The sequence below is a fragment of the Lytechinus variegatus genome, chromosome 12, assembly GCF_018143015.1.
Source record: "Lytechinus variegatus isolate NC3 chromosome 12, Lvar_3.0, whole genome shotgun sequence".
NCBI lineage: Eukaryota > Metazoa > Echinodermata > Echinoidea > Temnopleuroida > Toxopneustidae > Lytechinus > Lytechinus variegatus.
This window is the reverse complement of record NC_054751.1, coordinates 12916222-12940569: the sequence shown is the minus strand read 5'-3', so window position 1 is coordinate 12940569 and position 24348 is coordinate 12916222. Positions and strand designations below refer to the sequence as shown.

General features: G+C 36.6%; 1 protein-coding gene across 1 annotated transcript; it reads left to right on the top strand.

The window, feature by feature from the left end:
- LOC121424780 lies at nucleotides 1–20817 on the top strand. Its single transcript, XM_041620555.1, has 5 exons — nucleotides 1–200; nucleotides 9185–9278; nucleotides 14515–14673; nucleotides 14988–15168; nucleotides 17119–20817. Exons 1-5 carry the CDS (start codon nucleotides 69–71, stop codon nucleotides 17834–17836), a joined length of 1284 nt encoding a protein of 427 aa, XP_041476489.1. The 5' UTR covers nucleotides 1–68; the 3' UTR covers nucleotides 17837–20817.
- The last annotated feature ends 3531 nt before the right edge of the window (nucleotides 20818–24348 follow it).

The window sequence follows — 24348 nt, the reverse complement described above, 5'->3', positions numbered from 1 at the left end:
CGGCTTCAGCTGGTTACCGAGCTCGAGCTAGCTAGCTATCAGCTGTTTGTGTGAGCTAGTGTGAGAAAATGGCGAGCTACAGCGATCAGCTGTTTTCGGGAAGCACTGGAACTAGCAGTAGCAGGATGGGTGTATATAAATTTTTATCACCACTCACAGTCTTTCTTGCTGTATTTTCACAGCGTTTTGAATATACTCAGGTAAGTTTGTATATTTTTTTCATTTATTACTTAGTAGACAAGTCGTAACAAATTAAAATTTAACATTAACCTGTCTATGAGTAACGATAGATATCAATTTGATTTTGAGTTGCCCTTGTTCTCGATCTCTGCGTCCTCGGGCTCAGTCATGGCCAAGTTTACTGCCAAGTTAGTATTGGCTTAGGCCTACTTGAATTGGCAGTTGGAACAAGATGTCACCAACTTTTTCATCACGGAATAAGATCCAGAATAAGACCTAGCAATCATGCCTAGATGATCTAGATCTAGGGGCCTACGTCTAGATAACCTATCTAAATTCTAAGTTAGGCCTAACGTCAAACGAGTAACGAGTAACGTTTACTCAGGGCCTACTCGACTAGACTAGACAATGTCAATGACAATGAGGAGGCTGTGTAACTTAAGTTAAAAAAAGGTTAACTAACTTTAAATTGTAAACTAGAGTTCTAGTCACTAGACTAGAGTATTTTATGCTAGGCTATGTTGTAGTGGACTCTATCTCCCCCCCCCCAAAAAAAAAGGCTAAATAAACCTGAGCATCTTTCATCTGAAAGTGCAAATGCAATTTAATTTGTCATGTTTGTAGGCTAAGTGAGAAATAAATAATGCCAAAATTGCCATATCTTGGCTATGTACGGTATGGCTTAGATCTAGATTCTACGTCTGAACTGGTTGGAGACAATCATGCATACTAATAATACTTAGAGTTAGACCAAAAAGCTTCTGTCTCTGTTATCATGGTTACGGTATACATGTAGGCCTACCGGTATTGGTTGTTCCACTGAACTCCGTTCGCTACACTCACCAATTGAATATCTAGTACAGAGACCGAAGCTTGACTTCTATCTCGATCTGTACAGGGACTCAATGGCCATGTTTATGTATTAGGCCCTAGGCCTATTATTATTAAGTTCGAATAAACCAGAGAGTGGGAGTTGCGTGACAGCCGAAGTAAGTTTTTTTTCCTTTTAAATTTATTTTGCCCAGTTTTGGTGCATTTCAGGCCAAAACAGAATATTAATGTTGATTTTGGTCCAGTTTTTTATATTTATTTTCAAGAAATAAAGATAAGTATCGATGAGCCATGTCGGGGGGATTTTGCATTGTTTACCCCCTAATGGCGGCTGCAGCCGTCCATGTACGAGGAGAAACAAATAGAAATTTAAAAATGTAAGAAAACTCCACAAAACAGACGTCTGCCAGCTGTCTAATTAATACTGTGATGTTAGTCATTAGAAATGGGAGAATACGTACATAATGTAGCATGTACATGTAAAACGTACCCCTAACTGGAAGGTCTAGATCTCTAGTAATTTTCAAGACATCCAGACTGAAGTCTACAGAGTTCTGCTCAGCCCTGGTTCTGCTCTTTACCATAGATAATTGGAAGTATCTTTACAATCCAATGTCATGATAAGATGATGAGAGCATGGATACTAACAAGGCATCACACAAGATTATCACATGACACTGGATTATAAAGTTAAGCCGATAATTGGTATGTGCCCCCTAAATTTAACATTATGGCCATCAGAAGGAATGGTTAAATTGGAGCTAAGCCCAAGTCATCTGTTTAAGGTTTAAGTTGGCCTAGATCTAGTAGTACTTAGTACGGTATGGTAGAGTAATAAAAAAACAAAATTAGAAAATCTGAGTGATGTTACTGGCTTACTGCACATTAACTTTACTACATTGATAACCTATCAGACTTAATGACAAATGGTCTTAAAGAGAAATTCCAGTAGTTGCAGGAAACACTGATTTCATGAGAACGTCTGTAAAACAAGGCTTAATTGTCAATATATCATCGAGGATCTAGATCTGGTACAGTTACACAAACTGAACTTTGTGAAATCTTGAAATCTACGCTGAAAAATGTTCGCACTGAAGATCACCAACACAGATAGGCACACGTGGGACAGTGTATTATTATTGCTGGAATAAAGACCCGACGGAAGTGACTGAATCCGCGCTTATTTTGCTTATTTCTCAGCAATTACACAATTTCTTCCAGAATCCTTTGGCACATATTTTTTATTCATACAAATAGACACTTGGGTGGTCATTCTATTAGATTCTGTAAAAAGTCATTTTGAGATCGTTACCAAAACTGGAATTTATCTTTAAATCAACATCTTTCTTGTTCATTTTTTTACTTTTGTCTTTAGTTTTAGCTCCACTAACTTTCCCTTTGCATTTAATAGCAGGCACAAGTCACAACTTATTTAGAGTCACGAGTGTCAGTGTGTGTAAAATTCTAGATCTAAACTTTTTTTTATTTTTTCAAGACATGTCCGGGAGTCAACATTTGTTCTTCGTAATGTATGGCCCGCGGCCAGCGAACTTAAAACTTTGAACATCTGAATCAGTTCGTTCAGCCAGAAATCAAAGTTTAAGAAAAGCTTTGACTTCTCAATCGAGGATTGTTTTGAATACACAGACAGTGATATTGAAGATGGGTTAGTAATTTGGAGAAAAAAATAACACTATCAGTAATCACTTATTTGAGTTTGTACAAAAAGGTGAAGAAAATTGTGCTAAAAAAACAATGTTTTACTGCTGTTGATAATGTGAATATTTTGGAAAAAAGTAGGCATTTATTGTACTATCTATGTACTATCTAGTCCCACTGGTAGAGTTAAAGTTGGTTTGAAATTTTTATTACCTTGAATTGTTATAGGCAAATTGCCATTTTTCACATTTAGCATTGATTATGTGCTTCAACTAGGGGTGGATATTTAACTCATTACTCTTGTGTCAGAGTTTGACAAGTCTTTCCATGGTTTGACATTTGTTTGGTTGCAAAGTCCCCATTGTTCATAAAGTAATGCAATCAGGCCTGAATGTAATGAATTTCATGTTGCCAAAAAGTCCTTTTGTTCAGTATATTTCTTTTATGCAAAATTCATTTTTTCACTCATCTCAGTAAGTAAAAGGGCAACCCAGCATGGAATTTTGAAGTGTCTTCCAAGATCTATGATGGTGACTGAGGGTGGAAATGTTTAGTTACCTTCACAATGTTGAATTGAAAAGGGCAATAATTGATTTTAGATGAAATTGAAAAAACTGATGCCATGGTGGTGGTAGTGATTTTATTTACCTACCTGATTGCTAAGAAAGCATGGATGCTTGTAAGCAACCAGAGGGCTGATGTCCTCCTCGAGGAACCTGGTACATTGTAATTAGAATAGGTTGACCTGATTGACATTATCTTCATGTAAAAGCTGCTAGTTAGGCCTAAATACTAATTAATATAATTCATAATAATAATTTATATTTATAAGAATAGTCTTTAAAAAATGAAAGAATTGTAAAAATATAAATGATGTATTAAAATATATCAGAATATGTTATTGGCCTGCTTGTATAAAGTCATGAAATTACAAACAAACTTCTCCAATGTGTTTAAATTTTGTGAGCAATTTTATGTGCTTCTGCTGAAAACACCACTTCACCTGAGGTAGAATCTTGCAACATGTAGAGAAATACATGGTTTGGATATTTTTGGTGAAAGGGGGTTCCCATTCTCCACTCCTGCATACATTGTGCAATGTACTGCAATACCTTTACACTACAGAGACCATGACCATAAACACTGGTTTCATGCACACACTTGCCCGAAATCTCAAAATATTTCTTTGTGCAAAAATTTGTTTACTACGTAAAAACCCTGGGCATGAGGAGCTTGTTTGTATATGAACAGAATGTACACTTGACATGTACACACACGTTTTACATACACAATTGCAGGGTATTTAAATGCCCAATATGTGCCTTTAACGGTCACTGGCCGATCCCATTCAAAATAAGAGAACAAACAGGTTACTCAATATCCCCCTTTTGATCTAAGCTCCACCCCCGTGAGAACTAAATTGATTGTATTAGCATACAATCAGCCCAGCTGTCACATCTGAGCATGCGTGTGTAATAGTAATGAGGCAATGCAAATTTTGCTGAGGCATCGACCAATGAACGAGCAGCGGAGGGTCACTCTCATTGGCTGCTTTCTGTGTCACATAAAATATGCATTGCTAAATGGGGAAGACCCTGGGAAGCTGATTGTCACATGGAGACCCTTCGATCGAGTGTACGTTGATGTGTGTGTGTTGAAATGTACATGGCGTGCACTTTGCTTTGGAAGATATACCAGTGTAATACCGAAGACTGTCGTACATATACAAAAAAATAAGTTGGTGTGTGGAAATGGTATTAAAAACAATCTATTTTAGAGTTACCCTCTCCCCAACTCCCTAAATATGGCTGAAATTGGATGATGGATAATTATAACAGATATGTTCTTTTCTTTTTTTTTTTACTAGTTTTCGTATCAAAGTCATGGAATTCAAATATGATGAACTCCATCATAGATCTAGGAATGTTACATTGTTATTCATGTTTTCCGTTTGTAAATGACCCTTATTGATGAAAGCGTGACCTACTACATGCTGTGAATTGAAACGCCCTTTAATTAATGTTCCACGTGTATCACAGTATTAAACGAGCATGCACATGAGGCCATGGAGCTAGCTCTATGATGAGGCCATGTATTTCATCATTCGTACACCGTGCATCAACGAACAGCTGGTTCGAACTGGTTTCACTCCATCCACAATAATAGTATACACGCAAACACACCTTTCAGGACATGTTGCTTAGCGCTCTGGGGGTGGGGGGGGGTGGGAGTAATCTTTTGTTTAAAAAAAAACATTATTCCATAGTTTATAGTGTTACTTCACCATCTTTTTTTCCCCTAACTTCTTATTTTTTCAGGCTGATACTATTATTGGTAATTACATTTTGTAATTTGTTGATTTTGTTCACCTCTGGCGTCATATTCAGTATTTAATTGTAAAGCCAAGTAGGCATGTATTCTGAACTTTGTGAACCAGGGCGGTACGTCTGCTGGCATAAGCTGAATATTACAAATATTTTTCATAATGATATTTCTAAATTAAAGTACATGTATTGCTTATTTTATGTATTCTTGTGATTTATCTGTAAAAGTCATTAAATAATCTTCAGTACATTGATACCCCTTTCATAAACCCAGTTACTATGAATTAGGCGGCTAATAGCATAATTTGGTCGTAAAATTGGAGGAGGACAAGAGTTATCCGCATTACTCTGATGCTGCTATTATTCGCATAATAGCAGCATCGGGATAAGATTTTGAGTTTATGAACGCATTTCCAAATAATGCGGATAATTGCCATGGTGCGGTCACAAGGTCACCCTTTTCCAACACAACCGCATCGGAGGGGGCGTGTCCAGTTGTCATGGCGATTATCCGCCTTTTTCAGGACGGGCGCTCGTAAAAATAATGCGGCTTATTTTCGGAGTTTATGAACACAATTTTTATTGAATTATCCGCATTACTCTTAGGCGGCTAATTGGAGGATATGTTTATGAAAAGAAAACTTAAAATGAGCAATGCTTGATGAGATATTCATAATGTAATCACAGTTTTACAAAAATACATACCATGAAGATATATAAACCGAAGAATAGATTTTAGGGGCAATATGAATGCAAAAATAAAAACATAACCAAAATATTTCTAATAATCATGATCACTAGTGTTCATATTTGCCGAAGTTTTTATAGGCCTATGAGCTTAATACAGACCATAGTCCTGATATTTCATTGTCCTACTTGATTTGTTGAACATGAATTTTCTCTTCATGCATGTGAATTTTAATATTTTAGGTCTATTGTGATATTATAGCCTTTTATAGGCCTATGCTAAGATCATGATGTAGCCTCTTGGCCTATAGGCCTATCACGTAACCTGAGTTTGGCCTACATTTTTTTCAATTGCATGTTTGGGGAGAAGGGAGTTTATGACCAGACTTGTCTTGCTCATTTGAATTTAACTGTCAAGAGTTGTCTTGCTCATTTGAATTTAACTGTAAAGAGTGGTTCATTTGTTTATTTATCTGCACCTGGACCATTGTATTTGGATAGTCTAGAGAGATAATGTCCAGTGTCCCAGCCTGTACAAAATCCATTGAACCAATAAAATGGGGGTTAAAAAGAAGAGAGGGACTTGTGGGACAGATCAATGCAGAGAAGCATCTATTGTTTGAACATGAAAGAGATAGCTTTCTCTGCCATACACTTGTGTGAGTTGGTCAATTCGGAACTCTGCAGTTATCTTAAGACGTAAGTTATGGTGGATGGCATTTGAATTATAACAGATGAAAATTTTAGGCCTCTTTCCCATATCCTATAACATTTTTGTTCCCCAATTTCGAAATTCAACAAATTTGTATCATAATTTCCAGGTGTCTTAAAATAGTCTCCAGACACTAAGATACATCATACATTTTTTTCTTCTCCAAATTTTATTAATTTGAGGGAGGGGGAATGTGATAATTTACCCCATTTGCATAGGCCTTCGGAACAAAATAATCAAATTTTGTGACCTATAAATGGAGGATAAGTGATGGTAAGACGCTTCTGGCATTCCTGCGAGGAAAAACACTGCAATGATTTTAGGTAATGTGCCCCATATTCTAGCAATCAATATAAAGATGAAAATTTAAGATGTTATAAATTTCTAATTTTTTAATGAAATTTTTAAGTGTTAGCTGATAGGCTTGTTTAATTTTTTCTTTTAATTCAAATCAATTTTTTGTTGGAGTGGACTTGTCCTGTAGGTTGTAGTTGTAAACCATCATATTACTGAGCCGTGATCTCGGCATGTACTACACATTTAATGTAGACAAACCTTGATCCACTTCTTAAGTAGGTCTACCTTGTTTTGATCAAAGTTTTTGTACAATGAAGGCTGAAGCTGTGAATCGGCAATTCATCTGCATAGAATAGGCTTATGTAGGCACCTACATGTATTTATATTCATTGTATACAAATTTGAAGAGCATAGCCTTTGTAATTAGTGGGATGCTCTCCGGGGATGCTCTTGGGCCTAAGGTTAGTGTACTAGCTAAGCAGTGAACATGCTTTCACTTTATTTATTTTTTTCTTTTTCAGGATGGAAATTATTGAAATACACAGACCCAATCTTTTACTTTTTAGCATGCCTAATTGTAGTGTCAGATTGTCCTTTCAGTGTACCCAACATGTAAAGATGTGCAAGATTTATCAATATAAATGGTGCAATATTGGTTTGAATTGTTTGCCTGTGGATACAGTTAGTGCCATTGCTAAGGCCTAGACATGTTTAAAACTTGGTGCACAATTTTTTGCCATATAGCATGAAATTGGGGAGTACTGGTACTGTACATGTAGTCAACATATTCGCAATAAGCTATGCAATATGTGATTTATCTGGATTAAAATGTCATAAATAGCAGTCTACATCACTTAGACTCTGAAAATATAGTTAATAGATGGGTTTGATTAATCGAAAAAAATATTCCATTTGCCAGGGCCAGTGCACTCATCATTGTGCAGTTTTGGCCGTACACTCAAGGAATACTTCTGGTACTCCACTCTGAGACATCCACTGATGGGCAGCGGAGTACTTTGCTTTGGAACAGAATAAATAGAGGGCTTTGATCAAAGGCAGTGAAAAAAAATGCATGAAACATGTATTTTTAATGTGTTCATGTTATGACTTTTTTGATTGGTTACATACTGTATAGGCCAGTTTCACTTTTCGTTTTTGATTATTAGAGTCTAAACTCTTAAACAAACTTTTTGCTTTGCACAGGGAAAAAAATGCTCATGTGTTGGGGACAGCCCCCAAAAAGGAGCCCTAGAAATCCCCATTCATTGCAATGTTAAAGCATTATATCCAATGTTGCAGATTTAGGCAGTATAAAGTAGCCCAGAAAATAATGAAATAATGTTTTTTTGCCTGATGTTGCAATTATTCAAGTTTAAACTGAACTATTTTGAGCCGAGTAAGCTTTGGCCTACTTGTAAATGTTCAAAGGCCTCTGATTTCTGAAAGCATCCACATGAGGTGGTTTCAGACCGCCTCGAAGTTCGTCAGTTCCAGGTATTCTCTGATCGGGAAAATAACAGGTATTTTGGTAATGTGAAAGCAAACAACGCGTAATTTCCCCGAAAGAAAATACCCGCTAGTAGCGGGGATTTTCCAAGGTCGCAGGTATTTTGGCGATGTGAAAGCAAGATACCGGAACTTTTAGCCCGGCGTGTCGTTGGGCATGGCGCCATGGGTGGCTGCTGGGCTAGTGATTTTGAATCTCACGCCTTGCCTGCTTATCAGACCATGGTGCGCATGCTCGTAACTTCGGGAACTTATCCTGAATGGTATGCTTCAGGGCGGTGTGAATGCAGGAATAATTAATGGGTATTTTTCAGCCTAAAAAGTTCTCGTAATTTAACGGGGATTCTTGTGATCGAGGTGGTTTGAAAACACCTATGTAGGAATACATGTATTCTCATTGCTCTGCTAGCATAATAACAGGTGTAAATGCTATTCTCATCTAGACAAAGAGGAAGTATATAAACAGTCGCACTATCAAATAGATTAAAAAAGTGGTTGAATGTAGGTCACATTGATAATAATTCCTTTGTTTTTATGAGCTTCCTCTACCAGGAGTTTCACCAAACAATAGAAATTTATGTGTTTACAAAGTCAATGACTCCTGGTAGATTGGTCAAGAAGGCACTTAATGCATTTCAGTTGACAAGCATGCAATTCGATAGTAGCCTAATGCCCAAAACAAAAACAAATCAAAGAATATTTTACAGCTCTTAACATGAATGTGATACTTCAGTCACATTTCCCCTATAGTGGCCGTATGGCGAGTTGATAACAGCGGTTTATTCATTTTTATACAAACCATATGTAGCTATTACAAAAAATGTTCAAACAGCAGCTTTTGACTCGATGTACGGCTGCCATAGAGCAAATGTGACTTTAGGTATAAGGAAGACATGATTACATACATGATTTTGGTGAACAGAATTTAAAATTGAAGTTGATTAATATATTTTTTTCGCCATCATTTTTCTATTCTGTTTTACTACAGGCACGAGAATTCTGCCAAGTGGAAGGATACTGGTGTGAGACAGGTCATTGTTGTGGGAGCGGAGAATGTTGTACATATTACTATGAACTTTGGTGTAAGTATGTGGAAAGCATGTAAAACAATTAATTGTTGAGACCTGCATGACAAACTTGTACGCATTACTGTACACGAACAGGATACTCGGCTGTTTTTGTGCATTCACTGCCAAATAGGTCGAATCTTGGGGGCATAAACGAGTAATCAGTGCTGCCAAATTATAAGTTGTTTCTTTCAAGTCTTCTCGAGGAATCTCTTTCAGGATCAATGGCAAATGTCAAGTGAATAGAGAAGGCCTAAAATGGGAAGGAAGCCAAAAAAGTCCTGTTGTTGATACAATTTGCAATTGCCATTTTTCTAAGAAAGATTACTCAAAATCTGTCTCCAGCTGTGTGTTCCAGTTTGTCAGGTAGCAAACTTTAAGTTCAAGGTTGTGAAGAAGGATGGTAGCTATTGGATAATTGACTTGAAAATGTTTGAAAGATTTCATCTAAATTCCAGGATGGCATCTTTATGAGACATTCCACTGTTCATCTGTTTTTTTTTAAGGTTGTCAAGTTCATGTAACAATATGCAGTCTATGCAAAGAAAAGATCAGTTCCACTTCCAGAGTAACAAGTCCAGGACTCCGTAACATAAAGCTGTTCGTAAAGTTACGCACGACTGGAACATGAAACGGCCCACCTGGCCTACTCTGCAATTACAATATATTTATACTTTAAATAGGGTCTGTATGATTATGGTCATTCAGACGCATCGTCCTGTTATGCAATGATCATATTGGATCATTCAGTTGATCAATGATTTATCAAGAAAGGACTATTATATATTATATATAATGATCCCCCAAATGTTCCTATGTTATAGGCCTATATCTTATATCTCATCGATTGATACATGAATTATCTTGTCTGAATGTACATGTAGTATTCATTCGACATTACAATTCAGACACACACTCCAAGGTGCAACTTGGCTTCTCTTGTTTTCCCAGGTAAAATCTTGATAACCTGTTGTTGATTGACACTTCCCTTTGACATTATTGTTTGTTAATATGGGTAAGAAAATCCCAGGGTGGATCAATGATTAACAGGCATGCATTTTCCAGTTTCCTCTCCTGTCGGCAGCGTACTTGGGACAGCATAGATATGCCCCAGAATCCTGAATTCTCCTGAATTTTGTAAAAATTTTGTCGCCGTATACATGTACATGTACCTATACTCAGCAGGTACATGTAATATCAAAGCTACCGGAATAATATAAACAGAATCTTTTTAAGTACCATTACTTGTCATTTTGATCAAAAAGTTGCTTGTACACAGGTCTTTTTTTTTTTTTTTTTTTTAACATACATGTAAGTCAGTGCTTAATAGTCTATCACTCAGGAATCCAGCAAACTTATACCGTGTTTACACATTGACTCGGCTCGGGTGTTGAATCCGCGAGCCGGGTTGAACACTGCGAAGAAGGGATCAGAGATCGCGTTTATACGTACAAATAAAAAGGCGAGTTCAACACGGCTCGTGGATCTCGAACGGAAGAAGAATTATGACGTCGCAAATTAAACGCGGGAAATTCACCGCCGGAATCGAATCTTGTCCGTGCGAACAACAACCATGCCAAAAGTGAAAGCGCGCGCAGTGACCTGGTCAAGAGAGTTCGACACGGCTTTCTGTTTACACACGAAAAAAATTGCCGAGTCTGACTCGGCTCGCGGGTTGAAACCTACGATTTTGGCGGATCGAAAAAGCCGTGTTCGACACGGCTCGCGGATCACACTGATCGCGTTTACACAGCATAAAATTGCCGTGTTGAGCACGGCTCGCGTGTCGCACCCCCGAGCCGTGCCACTGTGTAAACACCTTAATAGAAAATAGTCGAGAATGTGGGAAAGCTGCTGTGCAAGAGCCAAGACATGCCTTTGAATCCCTAAAGTTGCCATGGGGTTTTTTACAACGGTTTTCCTGCATCCCTGATTGTATTGTCTAATAAAATGGGAAGAAAAGTGATGGAAATACTGGCATTCCTACCAGAAAACAAAAACAGTGCAATGATTTTTTGTAATGTGCCCCATATCCTAGCATTTATGCAGATGAGTTGATTGTTCAGATAAGAGTTCAAGGTACATACTGTCCTTGAAGGTTGGACAATGTTGAGTCATTGTTTGTCTCTTCGTTATTTTCCTTGAAATTTCTAGGGCTCAGATCCAGGAACATGGTTCAAGATGTAATCAATGGTTCAGAGAATAATTCCTAGAAGTATTGGCACAAAAAAATGAATAAAATTCAAAGGATCCATTGTTCAAATGTGCTTTATATATAAAAAAAATAATGAATTTAGGTCTGCAGGCATTTTTTGGTGGGGGGGGAGGTGGAAGTTTTTGTTGTACATGTAGACATGGCCGAAAAGGGAATGTGAAAAGTGAAGCTTGTAGCGGTTTTGCTTGCTGGAAACAGGGCCAGGAAAATGTGTGAAGCACCCCATGTTGAACAATAAGTTTATAGATTTTCCAATAAGCACATGAAAAATAAAATTAAATTTCAGCAGTGTAATTGAAAATCACTGAAACAACACTGTATTGTAGGCCTAGTTTATTAAAAACTTGTCATTGGACCTTATGTACAGTGTGGCATGTAGTGGAAAATTTTTTTATGATTTTACATATACATGTAGGGCTACATGTCACTATTTGAGTTGAAAAATAAGGACACTGATATGGTTTTCAAACATTTTTTTTTTACTTCGGAGTGTTCTTTCTATCCCAATATGCCCAAAGATTGCAGAGAAACATGAGAGAATTTGGTTGTTTATGAGATCAGTGTTATTCAATCCAGAATGAACTGAGAGATTTAATGATCTCAATCATGAATCACTTGTCCAGGTCTAAATCTGTCTCAAAAGATCACCAGGTCATTCAGAGCAGTATAGCCTTTTGTACATGCTTACTGTACTCCTTCCTTGTTTGCAGCAAAGCCTTCTTTTATTTCGCCAGTTGCTGGAGGGATGGGGTCAGAGGCCAATTCTAGTCCCTATTTTTTACCCTCCCAGGCCTCTCCTGAGCAATCTTGTTTACAGCAAAGGAGAGCTTCAGTCACGTGTTGTGAATTGGTACATGTACCTTTAATATTATGCTGCCCTGCACAAAGTGTGCTCCCTGATAATATCTGTTAATGGCCACTATAGGTGTACATGTAGAGCTTCTATATCAAAAGATATATTTGAATATACATGTATAGGCCTATATTTTCCACAAGTACATGTGATATTGAATATGGGTAGGTTGCTTGCATCATAGGATGACATGATGTACATGTAGGCCTTTATTTGATCAGCATGTAAGCCCATGTCATATTTGACATCAACATTAAAAAAATTACGATAATGAAAGTTCATCTGTGTTGGTTGAAAATAAAATATTAAACGAAATGAAAAATATAGTTTGACTTTTGCCGATTTAAATGATGACCAACTTGTGGTGCCAATGTGTGCACATGTTTTTCTTGTAAATGATTGAAGAAAAAAAAATGCATGGTTGCAATGGAGGTCTACATGTATATTGTACAAATATATTACGAGCTAGAGGTTGCATATAATTTAGCAGAGAAACCATGAAAAATTCCCTTTTTTTAAAGCCTCATGAACATGTCCTCTGATATTGTGTTTACATATATCTGAAGTCTCCATTGTTTTCATGCAAGATATAGTATCACAGCTGATAATGATGAGTAATCTAATTGTGAGGAGATACTTAGTGGTCGTTAATTAATGCTTTGTGGTTGAGAGACTACTTGCAGGGTACTCCAGTAAACCAGTAGAGAGTGGTTTCCTGGTATTCTGAATAGGCCTGTGTAGTCTTGTTATGATATCAATCTTCTTTGAGACAGGTACCTGTGTGAGACCTCTTCTTCACCTTGAACATGTAATGTACATTACAGGCTTAAACATCACTGCAGGAAAGCTGTTTCAGCTTGTTATGCATATTGGTCAGGAAAATTGTAATAAACTATGCGAGGCTTATGTAATATTATGGACTCAAGGAGTTGTGCATGTATTGGCTCGTTAGGTTTAATAGGTCTGTGTGTAGGTGGACTGTTCCATTGGTCTACAATAGGAGTTCATAGTTTATCGTGGAGAGAGACTTGGCCTCGTGCTGAGAGTGTAAACAAGTGTTGTGATCATTTCCCTTTGGATGGGCCCAGCCCATGCTGTTTCCTCATGGTCGTTTCTCCCTGAACTTCTCCTGGTTTAACAATGACCAGGCCATTGCCTTGACAATATGATCGCTGAATGATGTTCAAATCTAGGTTGGGGTCTTTGTAAGAAAACACTGGATTGTAATCAGAGAATGTTCTTGCCCTGTAACTTTGACTCCCAACTGAGTTCCTAAATCCTTGCCATGCATACAGTGTTCACTAAACTGATTTGATGTTTTCATGAAAATTGAAATGAAACTTATGTTCACTGTTTACATAATCTGTATGATATTCTGTATGTTTTATGTCAAAACCTAATTTGATGTGAGTATATAGTTTACCGGTATTTGCACATGTACATGTATTGTCCAATTCATGACTTTACTGTACAATCTTTGGGTATAACCAGAGGCAAATATTTGTTTTATGTATGTACTCTGGAGTCCCCATTGAATCAACATTACAGAGTATAGTCTTACATGTATTTCTTCATAAGTCTTTAATCTGAAGATGATTTTGATCATCAACACTTGTTATCTCAGCTAATGTAAGCCTACATGTACATGTAGACTTTGAATTATGATCTGTCAATGATATGTACATGTAGTTGTGCCAGATTTATGGCTGATTTTTTTTAGATGAATGTACACTACTATGAACCATCAAATGGAGAATATTATGCTGATTTTGAAGCAACAACATAGTGACCTCTGGTGTCATTTCGTCATAACCAATTGCATTGCTGAATGAACAAGTAGCTCTGGTACAATAGAGAGGGATTTTATACAAAAATACCAACATGTTGAAATATAGTGCATATAATCGCTGTTGCCAAATGCAATGGGCCTTGTACATGTACGTGTTGGAGATACACGAAGCCAAATTTATTTTACTGCACTGATTTACCTGATTATTATATTAACATTGAATTTAAGTAAGACACACATTGTCACTTGGCTATGAGTATTGTTGCAATGGAAGTCTGATTATTATTCCAAAATGTGAAAATTCAATCATAATACATGTGCATGATATCAGACTCCTTATGCGCATGAATTTTTTTGTTTTAAATGGTTAATGTACTCTTGTTCTTTTTCACAGGGTTCTGGCTTGTGTGGTTCCTGATCGTCTTTATCATTGGGTTCTGTGTGTGGCAGAGGAAACGTTTCCATCCATGGAGGGACAACCGATGCGAACGCACCTGCTCTATTCAGGATATGTTCCTTGGCAGAGGCTATAACTTTCCAGACGTTACTCCAGGTTAGTCAATAGTCCGGTTTACTCCACCTGTATGATCAATACCTAACCTACAAAATTTGTCCTTGGAAATATGACCCGAGGATGACAAACTTTGCATCATACATGTATGTTATCAAAACTTTGGAGGTAATATTGCAAGGCAATGCATTAATATTAGGTTGTTCAACACTTATTAAGATTTTAGTTTAGAAACAATGTTTGACCCTACTTGTCTCCCTCTCCCCCCTAAAAGTTCAGTTTTATGAAAATTGAAATGCCTGTTAAAAATAATTTAAGGTCCATATCAATTTTTTTCTCTTTCTCTCTCTTTGCAGTACCTCCATGTAAGCTACCATCATACTCAGAGATTGGCGAAACGGTGTCATACGATACACCGCCCCCTCCTTACAATGTGGAAGCTGCCATACCATGTCTCGGAGAGGGACCTAGCACTAGTCTTCCAGCAGGGGGTAATCATTGTCCCCCACCCCACCGTGGCCTCCAAGCAATAACTCAGTAAGTCAAAACTCTTTATTGTATGCAACATGGTAAATAGACTCTTGAAATTCAATTTTGATCATCAGTGGGTTATTCTGAAATCACTGAACATGTAAGTATACATATATGTAATCACTGTAAAGACCTACAAAGGGTAATGTAGAATTTCTGTTCTTGCAAAGTTGTGAACTCTGTTGCCCTATCATAAATATGTCCTTCAGTGTGAATGTCATCTTCAAAACACTGTACGTGCTGATTTGCTTGTAAATGTATGAATCATAACTGTGTGGTTGCTGCCAATATTATCAGCTGTTGGGATTTAGAACCTGCATCCTCCCTTCATCTCACTTTTGAGAGAACTTGCTATGTAGGCCCTATTCAATAATTTCAGACATTTCCTGTAGGTGATGGTCTAAGATTAAATCAAAGATTTTTTTTCCATTTTATTTATAATTAACATTTGGTGTGACATGCACCCCAGGAAAGATGGAAAATATGATTGAAACTCTTGAAAAGAGGGAGATATTATTATCATTTTTTTGTATGTTTTATTATATCGTAAAATCATAATCAAGGTAATATTACAATATTTACAACTTATTAAAACATAGTTATTGTTACAAAAGGCAATAAAAAAAAATAAAGTTTAACAAAACAATTTAAAAAAAAAGGCAAACTCACTAACAACATAGCATTGCACAGTTGCTACTTGCTGTACAATGTACATGTAAAAAGGCTAGAAATATCGAGCTGTATTCATATACAAAGATAAAAAAGAGCATGTAAAGTGAAGATAAAAGCAACAATAGAATATGCAGTTAAGCCTTAAAAAAAATACTGTAAAAAACAAACAATTAAGGAAAAACACATAATAGTGAAAACACAACTACGCAAGATGAAGAGCAGGGCTTCTAATCAATCCCAGTCCGCTAAGGCACACCACTTGGCGAAGCACATCCATAAAAAAGATGCGCGAAACCTAATGAAATACATGTAAAAGCCAATGGCGGAAAGTAAATAAATCTGTCATTAAGCCAGTAAATGAAGTGTTTAGGTTCCTGCGGAGGAATCGCTTTCGTCAGGAGGGAGATCAGCAGCGAGATCTTTCGGAGCTTCAAGGCGATTTCGTTGCATTTTAGGGGGAGAGGTTGACCAATTTGGCAAGGAATCTGATTCTCTCAAGTTTTTTACACCTTTCATGACCACTTAGTCACTAAATACGGGATATTATTGCAAATATTAAAACGCCGATGACTTACATGTACATGTTCAACTGGATACCGCCATTTTGAGTTCCTCTCAGGGATATTATTTTTTATTAGAATTCCTGAAAGTTTGAAACCAAGCTTATATTCTTGGACATTTACTCTAAAAGTGGTTTATTTAACTGGCCCCGAAAGTGTATTGCACATCCTGTTTACCGGTATGTAAAGTTGGTATCCAGTAGGAGACCAGGTTAAAAAAATTACCTTGACAAGAAAAGCGTACAAAAAAGAAAACCTTTCATAGGAGTGGAAACTTTGGCAATGGGTTAAGAATAGTGCAGTGAACTTTGAGGATTATGACTACAAACAAGAGCTGAACACTTGGCTGTCATGTAAAAAGCCTGCAACCTGTTAACGTTTCATGCCTCTTGAAAGCATGATCAAATTAGAAAGCTACTTTACTTCCTTAGTTTCCATCATATCCTGCGCCATAATGATTTAGAATTTCCTAGAATCCAAAAATCAGAGATGATTATTCATGAACAGTTTATTGAGAAGTTCATTGGCCTTTTACTAATACCATGGACCTATTACAACTTGTAGTAGGTCTATGCTAATACAGTGTGTTGGTTTTGTTTTTGCTTTTATTTAATTTAAATTGCCAGCCAATTGTTGGCAAATATAATTACATGGATTCAATAGAGTGACTCCAACCAGTTTTAAATTCTGTAAATTAATGCCCTTTTCTTTGTATTTTTTACAGGAGCCTCTCATCCTTGAACAGTACTCCTACATGTAGCCCCTCGGATGCGCCGCCGAGTTACTCCCAAATCATTGGTAGTAGCACACCAGTCTTTGCTTCGATGCCAAACACTCAGATCTTGACACAGCCTAGACTTTCAACGGGAACTCAATTTCCTGAACAATTACAGCAGCAACTTCGGCAACAGCAGAATGAGGAGCCCCAAAATCAAAACAATAGTGGGAGCAACACAACCCTCAACTCACCTTCCACCCCAGGAAGACCATTGTCCACAACTGTAACACAGGTTTCAGGGGTAGTTGCAACATGTGCATGTGGGTCTCCACTGCGTTCTCCAGTAATCACTCCTCATTCTCGGATGTTGCCACCACCTGTTCCTGCATCACCAAAGACAACGGTGGTTTCCATGGCTCAAAGGCCTCAGCATTTTCTGAGTCCACATGGCTCACCTCAACGCTTCACAACAGCAGTTGTCACATCTTCATCTCAATCATCAAGTTCCACTTCAAATACATGTAGACAAAATTCAGTGTGTGTTGGACACTCACCTGCTGGTTCAGGAACACCGCTATCACATCCCGGGACAGCTGTTAGGTCAAGCTCTTTGGTGGACGATAGTCAAGGGGATGATCCAAGCAATGGACATACTGTAGTTGACATGAGAACTTCTTCTAGAAGGGGATTGGGGTTCTTGTCAAGGTGGAGACATCTGCGCTGAAGGAATTCAGAGCAGTAAGGTTGGATGAAAGAATTCTGATTAGCTTACCTTCTGTATGCTCTATGTGGAGTAAAAGTGAGCCGAAATAAGAGCTGCTCCGTTTTATGGAGCACGAGGCATGGCTTAGATAATTCATGGAAATTCTGTCATTTCTATGTTGTCATGGTGATAGTGATGAATGTAATGAAGGAGTAATGCATATTTTGCAAGATCAATGCCAGCTGTGGTTAGCATGGGGGCAATTGCCCTATGAGCTGTTGATAAGTGCTGCATAATTATTTTTTTTTGTCTCCTGATTTAATCAGTTATGTGTTTGAAACATCTCTTAATATATTCCTATACCTTACCGCTGTTCCTTCTCTTTGAAGAGGTTGGATGTCATGGATATTTTATCTGTCTCTATCCAGTGCTATCTTGCAGCATTCATTTTTCTTTCTGCCTGTCATCTCTTCAGTATTCCACGCCAGCTTTTTCTTGAGAACTTCAATTTCAATAAAGGTAAACGTATATTCCCCTTGGCCCTAGTACTGTATGAGTGAATTGCACTATTTGGTAAAAAAATTATTAAAAATTGACGGTAATAAACCTTTAAAATAGGAATACATGCATATTGCTAATTGCAATTTATTAAGCTGAAATATTGTTGAATCAAAATTCTTAAAAAGAGGAGTATGTGATGATGGGCCACACGTAGCATTTGGTGAGGCGTAATCTTGTGTGACTGCTTATATTGCGGTTGGTGAGAAGTTTGCCAAATTTTGAGAAAATGGTCTTTGCAAGGCAGATCCTTCTTGTAATTTCTTGTTCACATTTTCCATCCTCTTTTGCTGACCCAGATATGTAAGACTTGACTTTTCCACCATCTTTCCCTCTATCACAATATCTGCTTTCGGTATTTCTGTTTTCCTTGAGATAACCATTGTTATTGTCTTGATATTTATTTTTTAGGCCACATTGTTCACTTTCATCTTTAATATAAGTTACGAGTGACTGTAGATATTCCTATGCATAATTTAAAGTTAGAGGCTTCTGTTACTTGTAACAGAGAATTGTCCACCTTTGTGTTCTTGATAACACAATTTATCTAAAGGCTTCAACTTCATTTTGCATCTTAGTTCAATTTCATGAAACAGTTAAACAGTACATTGACTAGGTATGGCAGACAGTATTTGCTTCACAATGAATTTGAGATGTTATGCCTTGTCTTAATTTTGATGCGTCATTTATCTCTCTACATCATCTCTGCAAAATACAATTTAAGAATGTTTCAACTTCTATGTTGTGAGAAAGAAAGTCAACGAATTTGCCCTTTGAGATACTAGATTTTTTTTTCTAGTTGTATCCTCTGGTTTTTATCATTAGAACTATCATGTTTGATATGTGGGATTTAAATGACTATACAGAGTGCTTGAAAATACATGTACTTGCCATTGAATTGTAATAAAGTACATGTGTTAGGAAGTCTATTTGTACATGTGGATGTTATTACCTCACTACCATCTTTTGATGAAAATTTGATTTAAAAAAATGGTATATTTTTAAACTTTCTTCATGTATACCTCGTGAAATAGCTCTCTTGGCTTTGAGCTTCTTAGTTATGATGTAATTAAGTTAACAAGATTTGTCAATACAATCTTTGTTGATTCAATTTTATTTCCCAAAATGTTGAGCAGAATACAAATGATGGGCATTAATTAAATTAGTCTCGTAGTACTAGTCTTTCAAAGTGTTTTGTCTATTTTCCAGTGACCAAAATGCAAGAAGTTGAATGTGTGATGTTTTCTCTTGAATTGGCTATGGATTAGTTCCAACAATATGGTCCTTTTCTTGAATATTTTCTCTTACATGAACAAATTTCACGATTGCTTACCAAGATGTTTTAGACTCGCGTATACATGTAGATGTTAAAAAGGTTGCTACATGTAGTTGATTTAACAAGAAGTGAAGTATTTTTGAAAAAAAAATACATACGTGTAGTGTCTTGTTACTGACAAAATCAAGCATATTATCATGTGTTCAAAACTTCAAATACCATGTTTAATCTGTATGATTGTTTGAATTATGCCTTTTGTTGATTCAAATTTCATCAAACTTCTGAAAAAAGAAATTGATGAATAATCTAATGGAGTGTCGAGCAATGATATTGATATTTCTGAATAAAAAATGTATTCGATAGTCAAAGTATGCTCCAAATCCATTTGATTTGAAAATGGCTGAGATTTGGCAAAGAAACAAAAATGAACATTTTGTATCATGTTATTGTACATACATTGTATATGTACATGAAAGTAGATATGAATATGATACATGTAACTGAAATTGCATTTCCTTTTTAATACATCAGGTTCATACGTGTATTGTCTGTATATCTAAAGGAATGTAGAAAATGTCTTTCTACTACATTAGTAGTTAATTTGTTGATTGTGATTGATGGCATCATTCTTTTTTATTATGAATGTGTTAGTATTAAATTGTACTCATCTAATGCCATCTACATGTCATTTGAGGTGCTAGTTATGCAATGTTTTTTGTTGAGGATGGGATGTAGGTTTTGTTTGTATTCGTTATAGTATTTGATTATGATTGCATTCCTTTTGATGCGCCAACAGGTTTGGCCACAAATGGAGCTTGATATATCAAATATCTTTCTTTGTCTTGATTGATTAAATATGCACTAGATGTGTATTTTGTTTTCGAATGATGTATAGGCCTAGACAAGTTCTACATTATTCATGTTTATTATTTCAGTTTAGAACTTAAAGCTCATAGGGTTTGTTTTAGCTTGTGTAGCAGTCCTCAGTAATTACTCCTTCATAATTAATCAAACGAGTCATGGAATTCATGCATGTAACATGAATTGTAAAGTGATATGTTATCACAAATTACATTATTGGTATTTAAAATTGTCATGAAATGAACTTTCACTATTTTGAAACCAAAGAAAATATGTTAAAAAAATAAAAAATATTCAAAGAATTGTACTTGATCATAGTCCTGTGTCTTTACTACATTGGGCTCTTTAGTCGATATGTTTATCTTGAAATCTGCAGATAAGAATGTATGGCAAGTTGGATATTGTCTGAACTTATAAACATGTATTCCCAGTCAGGCGAGTGCTACAAATGCTTGTTACTACTCATTCTTTTTTCCTTATTTTGCCAGTAAATGCATCTTGTCTTGTTTGCAGGCTTCACGATTTTGAACAAGGGTTTACATTTTTTTTTTCAAATTATTAATTATACTTCTCTGACTTATGGAAGAGAAAGTATGATTGTGCTTCTAACTTTACTTGAAGAGTGTTTGTTGCTTGGAAGGAATGAGAGGATGAAAATATAGGCAAGAGTGAAAGGAGAAGGGAATAAATGTTGAGAAGGATGGAGAGAGATACATGTAGGGTTTGGGCGAATAAATCTAATCTTCTGTAAAGAAGAAGAAATCTGGAAAAGGCTGGACCCACATTGAATAAGAGAAACCTTCAAAAGTGACAAAAGAGGGTATTTGGGGATTAGTTCTCATGTAGCCTCGAGTGAATCCAGGTTTCATTGAAGGTCTGATCTTCAAGGGCAAATGTTAAAAACTAGTGATATAGTAATGACAGTAAAAGCGCAATAATTTTCATAAAAAGTGTATGTACATGGGGAATTCATTGCATGAAATATGTAATATTTCACCCACATACAGAAATGATGGGCTTTATTGGGTTGCGCAATGTTTGGGTTTCCTATGGGGTTTGGGGTGAGAATGAAAGATTCGAATGAAAAAAAAAATTGACAGGTTGGGGAGGGGGTGATGCAACTTCGAATCCAAATACAAGTATGGGAAATACGGTGCGTTTTTTAAACTAACTTAACATGCATGGATATTAGGCCTGTATTATTATCAAATTGAAGTGCCTATCGGTATCAGCTATACTAAAAAACTATGACACAAATTTCATATTTTTCAGAAACCGTGAAAGAAGAACCATTCCAGTTTTTATGTAAATCGATGTGAACTAGGCCATGGCGAATAGAAGAAAACAAAATGTCAATGGGGACCCCGGGATGAAGACATGCATGATTGCTCCTCATCTCCTCACATTTCGATACAATGTAGGTCACATCGTGAACTCCTTTAACTATCATGATTGAAGGGCGTGCAATCGTAATGATGTGCACTGAACACTGATACCATCTCGATCTGAAAAACATCTGACGAATGAATCCATGACTCATCAAGTAATTTCAACATAGGCCCATATCGTTTTCATTTTGAAAGTTGTTAGTTGCATGTTTATGGGGGTAGAATGACATCGTGTCATGCATTCCTTAATGGCGTTATTGCGCCACCGCCCATAAAGTGTGGGAAACCCCCCACATGGTAACCACCCCCGACTTTGGTTATGAAATATATCGGCTCCTAATTTCTTGTATTGGAACAACGTGAGCCCTAATTCATTGGAATTAATAAATTTTCTTTGGCAGCAAGTTTTCTTCGACAGAATTTTGATATAACCAACAATACGCTGCATACATTTTGATAGATGTGCCCCCATGCAGAGACGGAGCAATGATAGGGGCCCAAATGGGGGCTAACCTTTTCATCAAAACATTTTTGACCAACGGAAATTGGGCAATCAGAAAAATAGAGGTCAACTGTCATCACAATTGGCGACTTGCTCGTGGATTGTTTTTTTTTTTATTTCATTTATTTATTTTATCTTATTTTTTTTTGGCCGGGGGGGGGGCAAGCAAGAAAAACCATCACCCCGGACGCCAGAAACCCCAATTTGTTTTCCTTCCCGGAAGGGAGGGGCGGACTCCCGCCTCTTGGATCCGTCACTCCTCGAAAGGCTTGTGAAGATGCAACGGATACTTTTATCTCATGACACCGGATCTTCGCTCTAATACTACTATCATCCTACACGGTAATCTTCAAAGATACATTCCCGTGATTAAATTATCAAGAAAATATACAAATTAATACCATATAAAGTGATATATATCATGACAGTGGATCTGTCATAATCAAATCCGGTGGAAATAAGAAATTTTTCTATGCATCATTCTGCAAAATGAACATAAAGTGTAAATCTTGTACAGGACCATAGTTTAGTGCTTCACAAAACAGTAATTAAAGAACACAAACAAACAAAATAAGATTAAAAACGTCACACAATTTTATTTAATCTTGTATAAATTTTCATCTCTCCGCATTGGAGATCTGTAAAAAGCAGCACATTTCACTTATTAGGCCCTACTTATATCACACCAAAAGCAATTTGGTTTGCCATTTACCAATGATAAGAATGAAAGTAATGGAAAGAAAAGATTTAAACGCCATGAATAAAGTCAAAGTTCGCTGAGATCAAACTGACGCTCAACAACAAGTCATAAATCCTGCTATAAATAGCAAATAACAGACCCCGTAACAGACACAACGAGAGACTGAAAGAAGAGAAATAAAAGAGAGCATTTCGAAAGGGATCTGGGTATTGATAGAATATATCCATTGTGAAATTAGGGTATTTTCTGTGTGAGATCTTTGTAGGCGCGATTTCAGAATCCCGGTCAGAATCAAATATCAGTAGGGATTCAAATTCAGTCAACGGTAAAAAAATGAATCATAAAAGCAGGTATTGCATCAAAGCTGCTATCTTTGACAGTTACAGATAAACAAGTTCTTTCATTCTTCATCAATTGATTTATTTCTATAGAGTCATGGTTAGTCAACGGTATACACCCATTGTCAAGGGGCACAACAAGCATTTTTCAAAATGCAAGCAGCGAGCAGTTATGATGCATGTCATATCATATTTTTAACGAATTCGTCACGCAAATATACTTGTATCTTTATGAATAATTAGCAATAACACTGTGATAGATTTATGCACAATGTTCACCCCCAAAAATTAACAATATTTTAACATTTCCTCTTTCCCCTTTCCTTGGTTATGGATTTTTATTTTTACTTTTTAAATTTTATCATTATCATTTTTTTTTTGGGGGGGGGGGGGCTTTCACTTCAAACAAAGTCATCACATAACAATGAGGAATATTGCGTGCTCATAAAATAATTAGTACCAACAAGTAGTATTTTGTTTGGTATGACGGACCAATTCATGTTTCAACCAGGGTCTACGCCTGCAGATCACGTGTAGATCGATGTAGGCTTCATCACCATCAAGGCCAATTTATACCGTAACCACTGAACAAAAATAGATTTTGATCGATTTTGGGGGGCAAACCTAAAACTCTGAAAAAACGATGAACACCCTCAAAAAAAATATAGTTTGATGACACTACCAACAGATCGTCATTCCCAGAAAATCCCGCAGAAAATTAAACAAAGCTATACTTTGCGAATAGATTCACTATTGGAGGTATACAAATTTATGACTTGAACCCCAGTCCCCTCCCCCAGCATTATAGTATACCGCAAGCACAAGTATCATAACACATGAAAAGTGGTATAGCGCAAACCGATATAGTTCTTCAATGCGCTTATTATACAAAGGTGCTTATATTATCAAC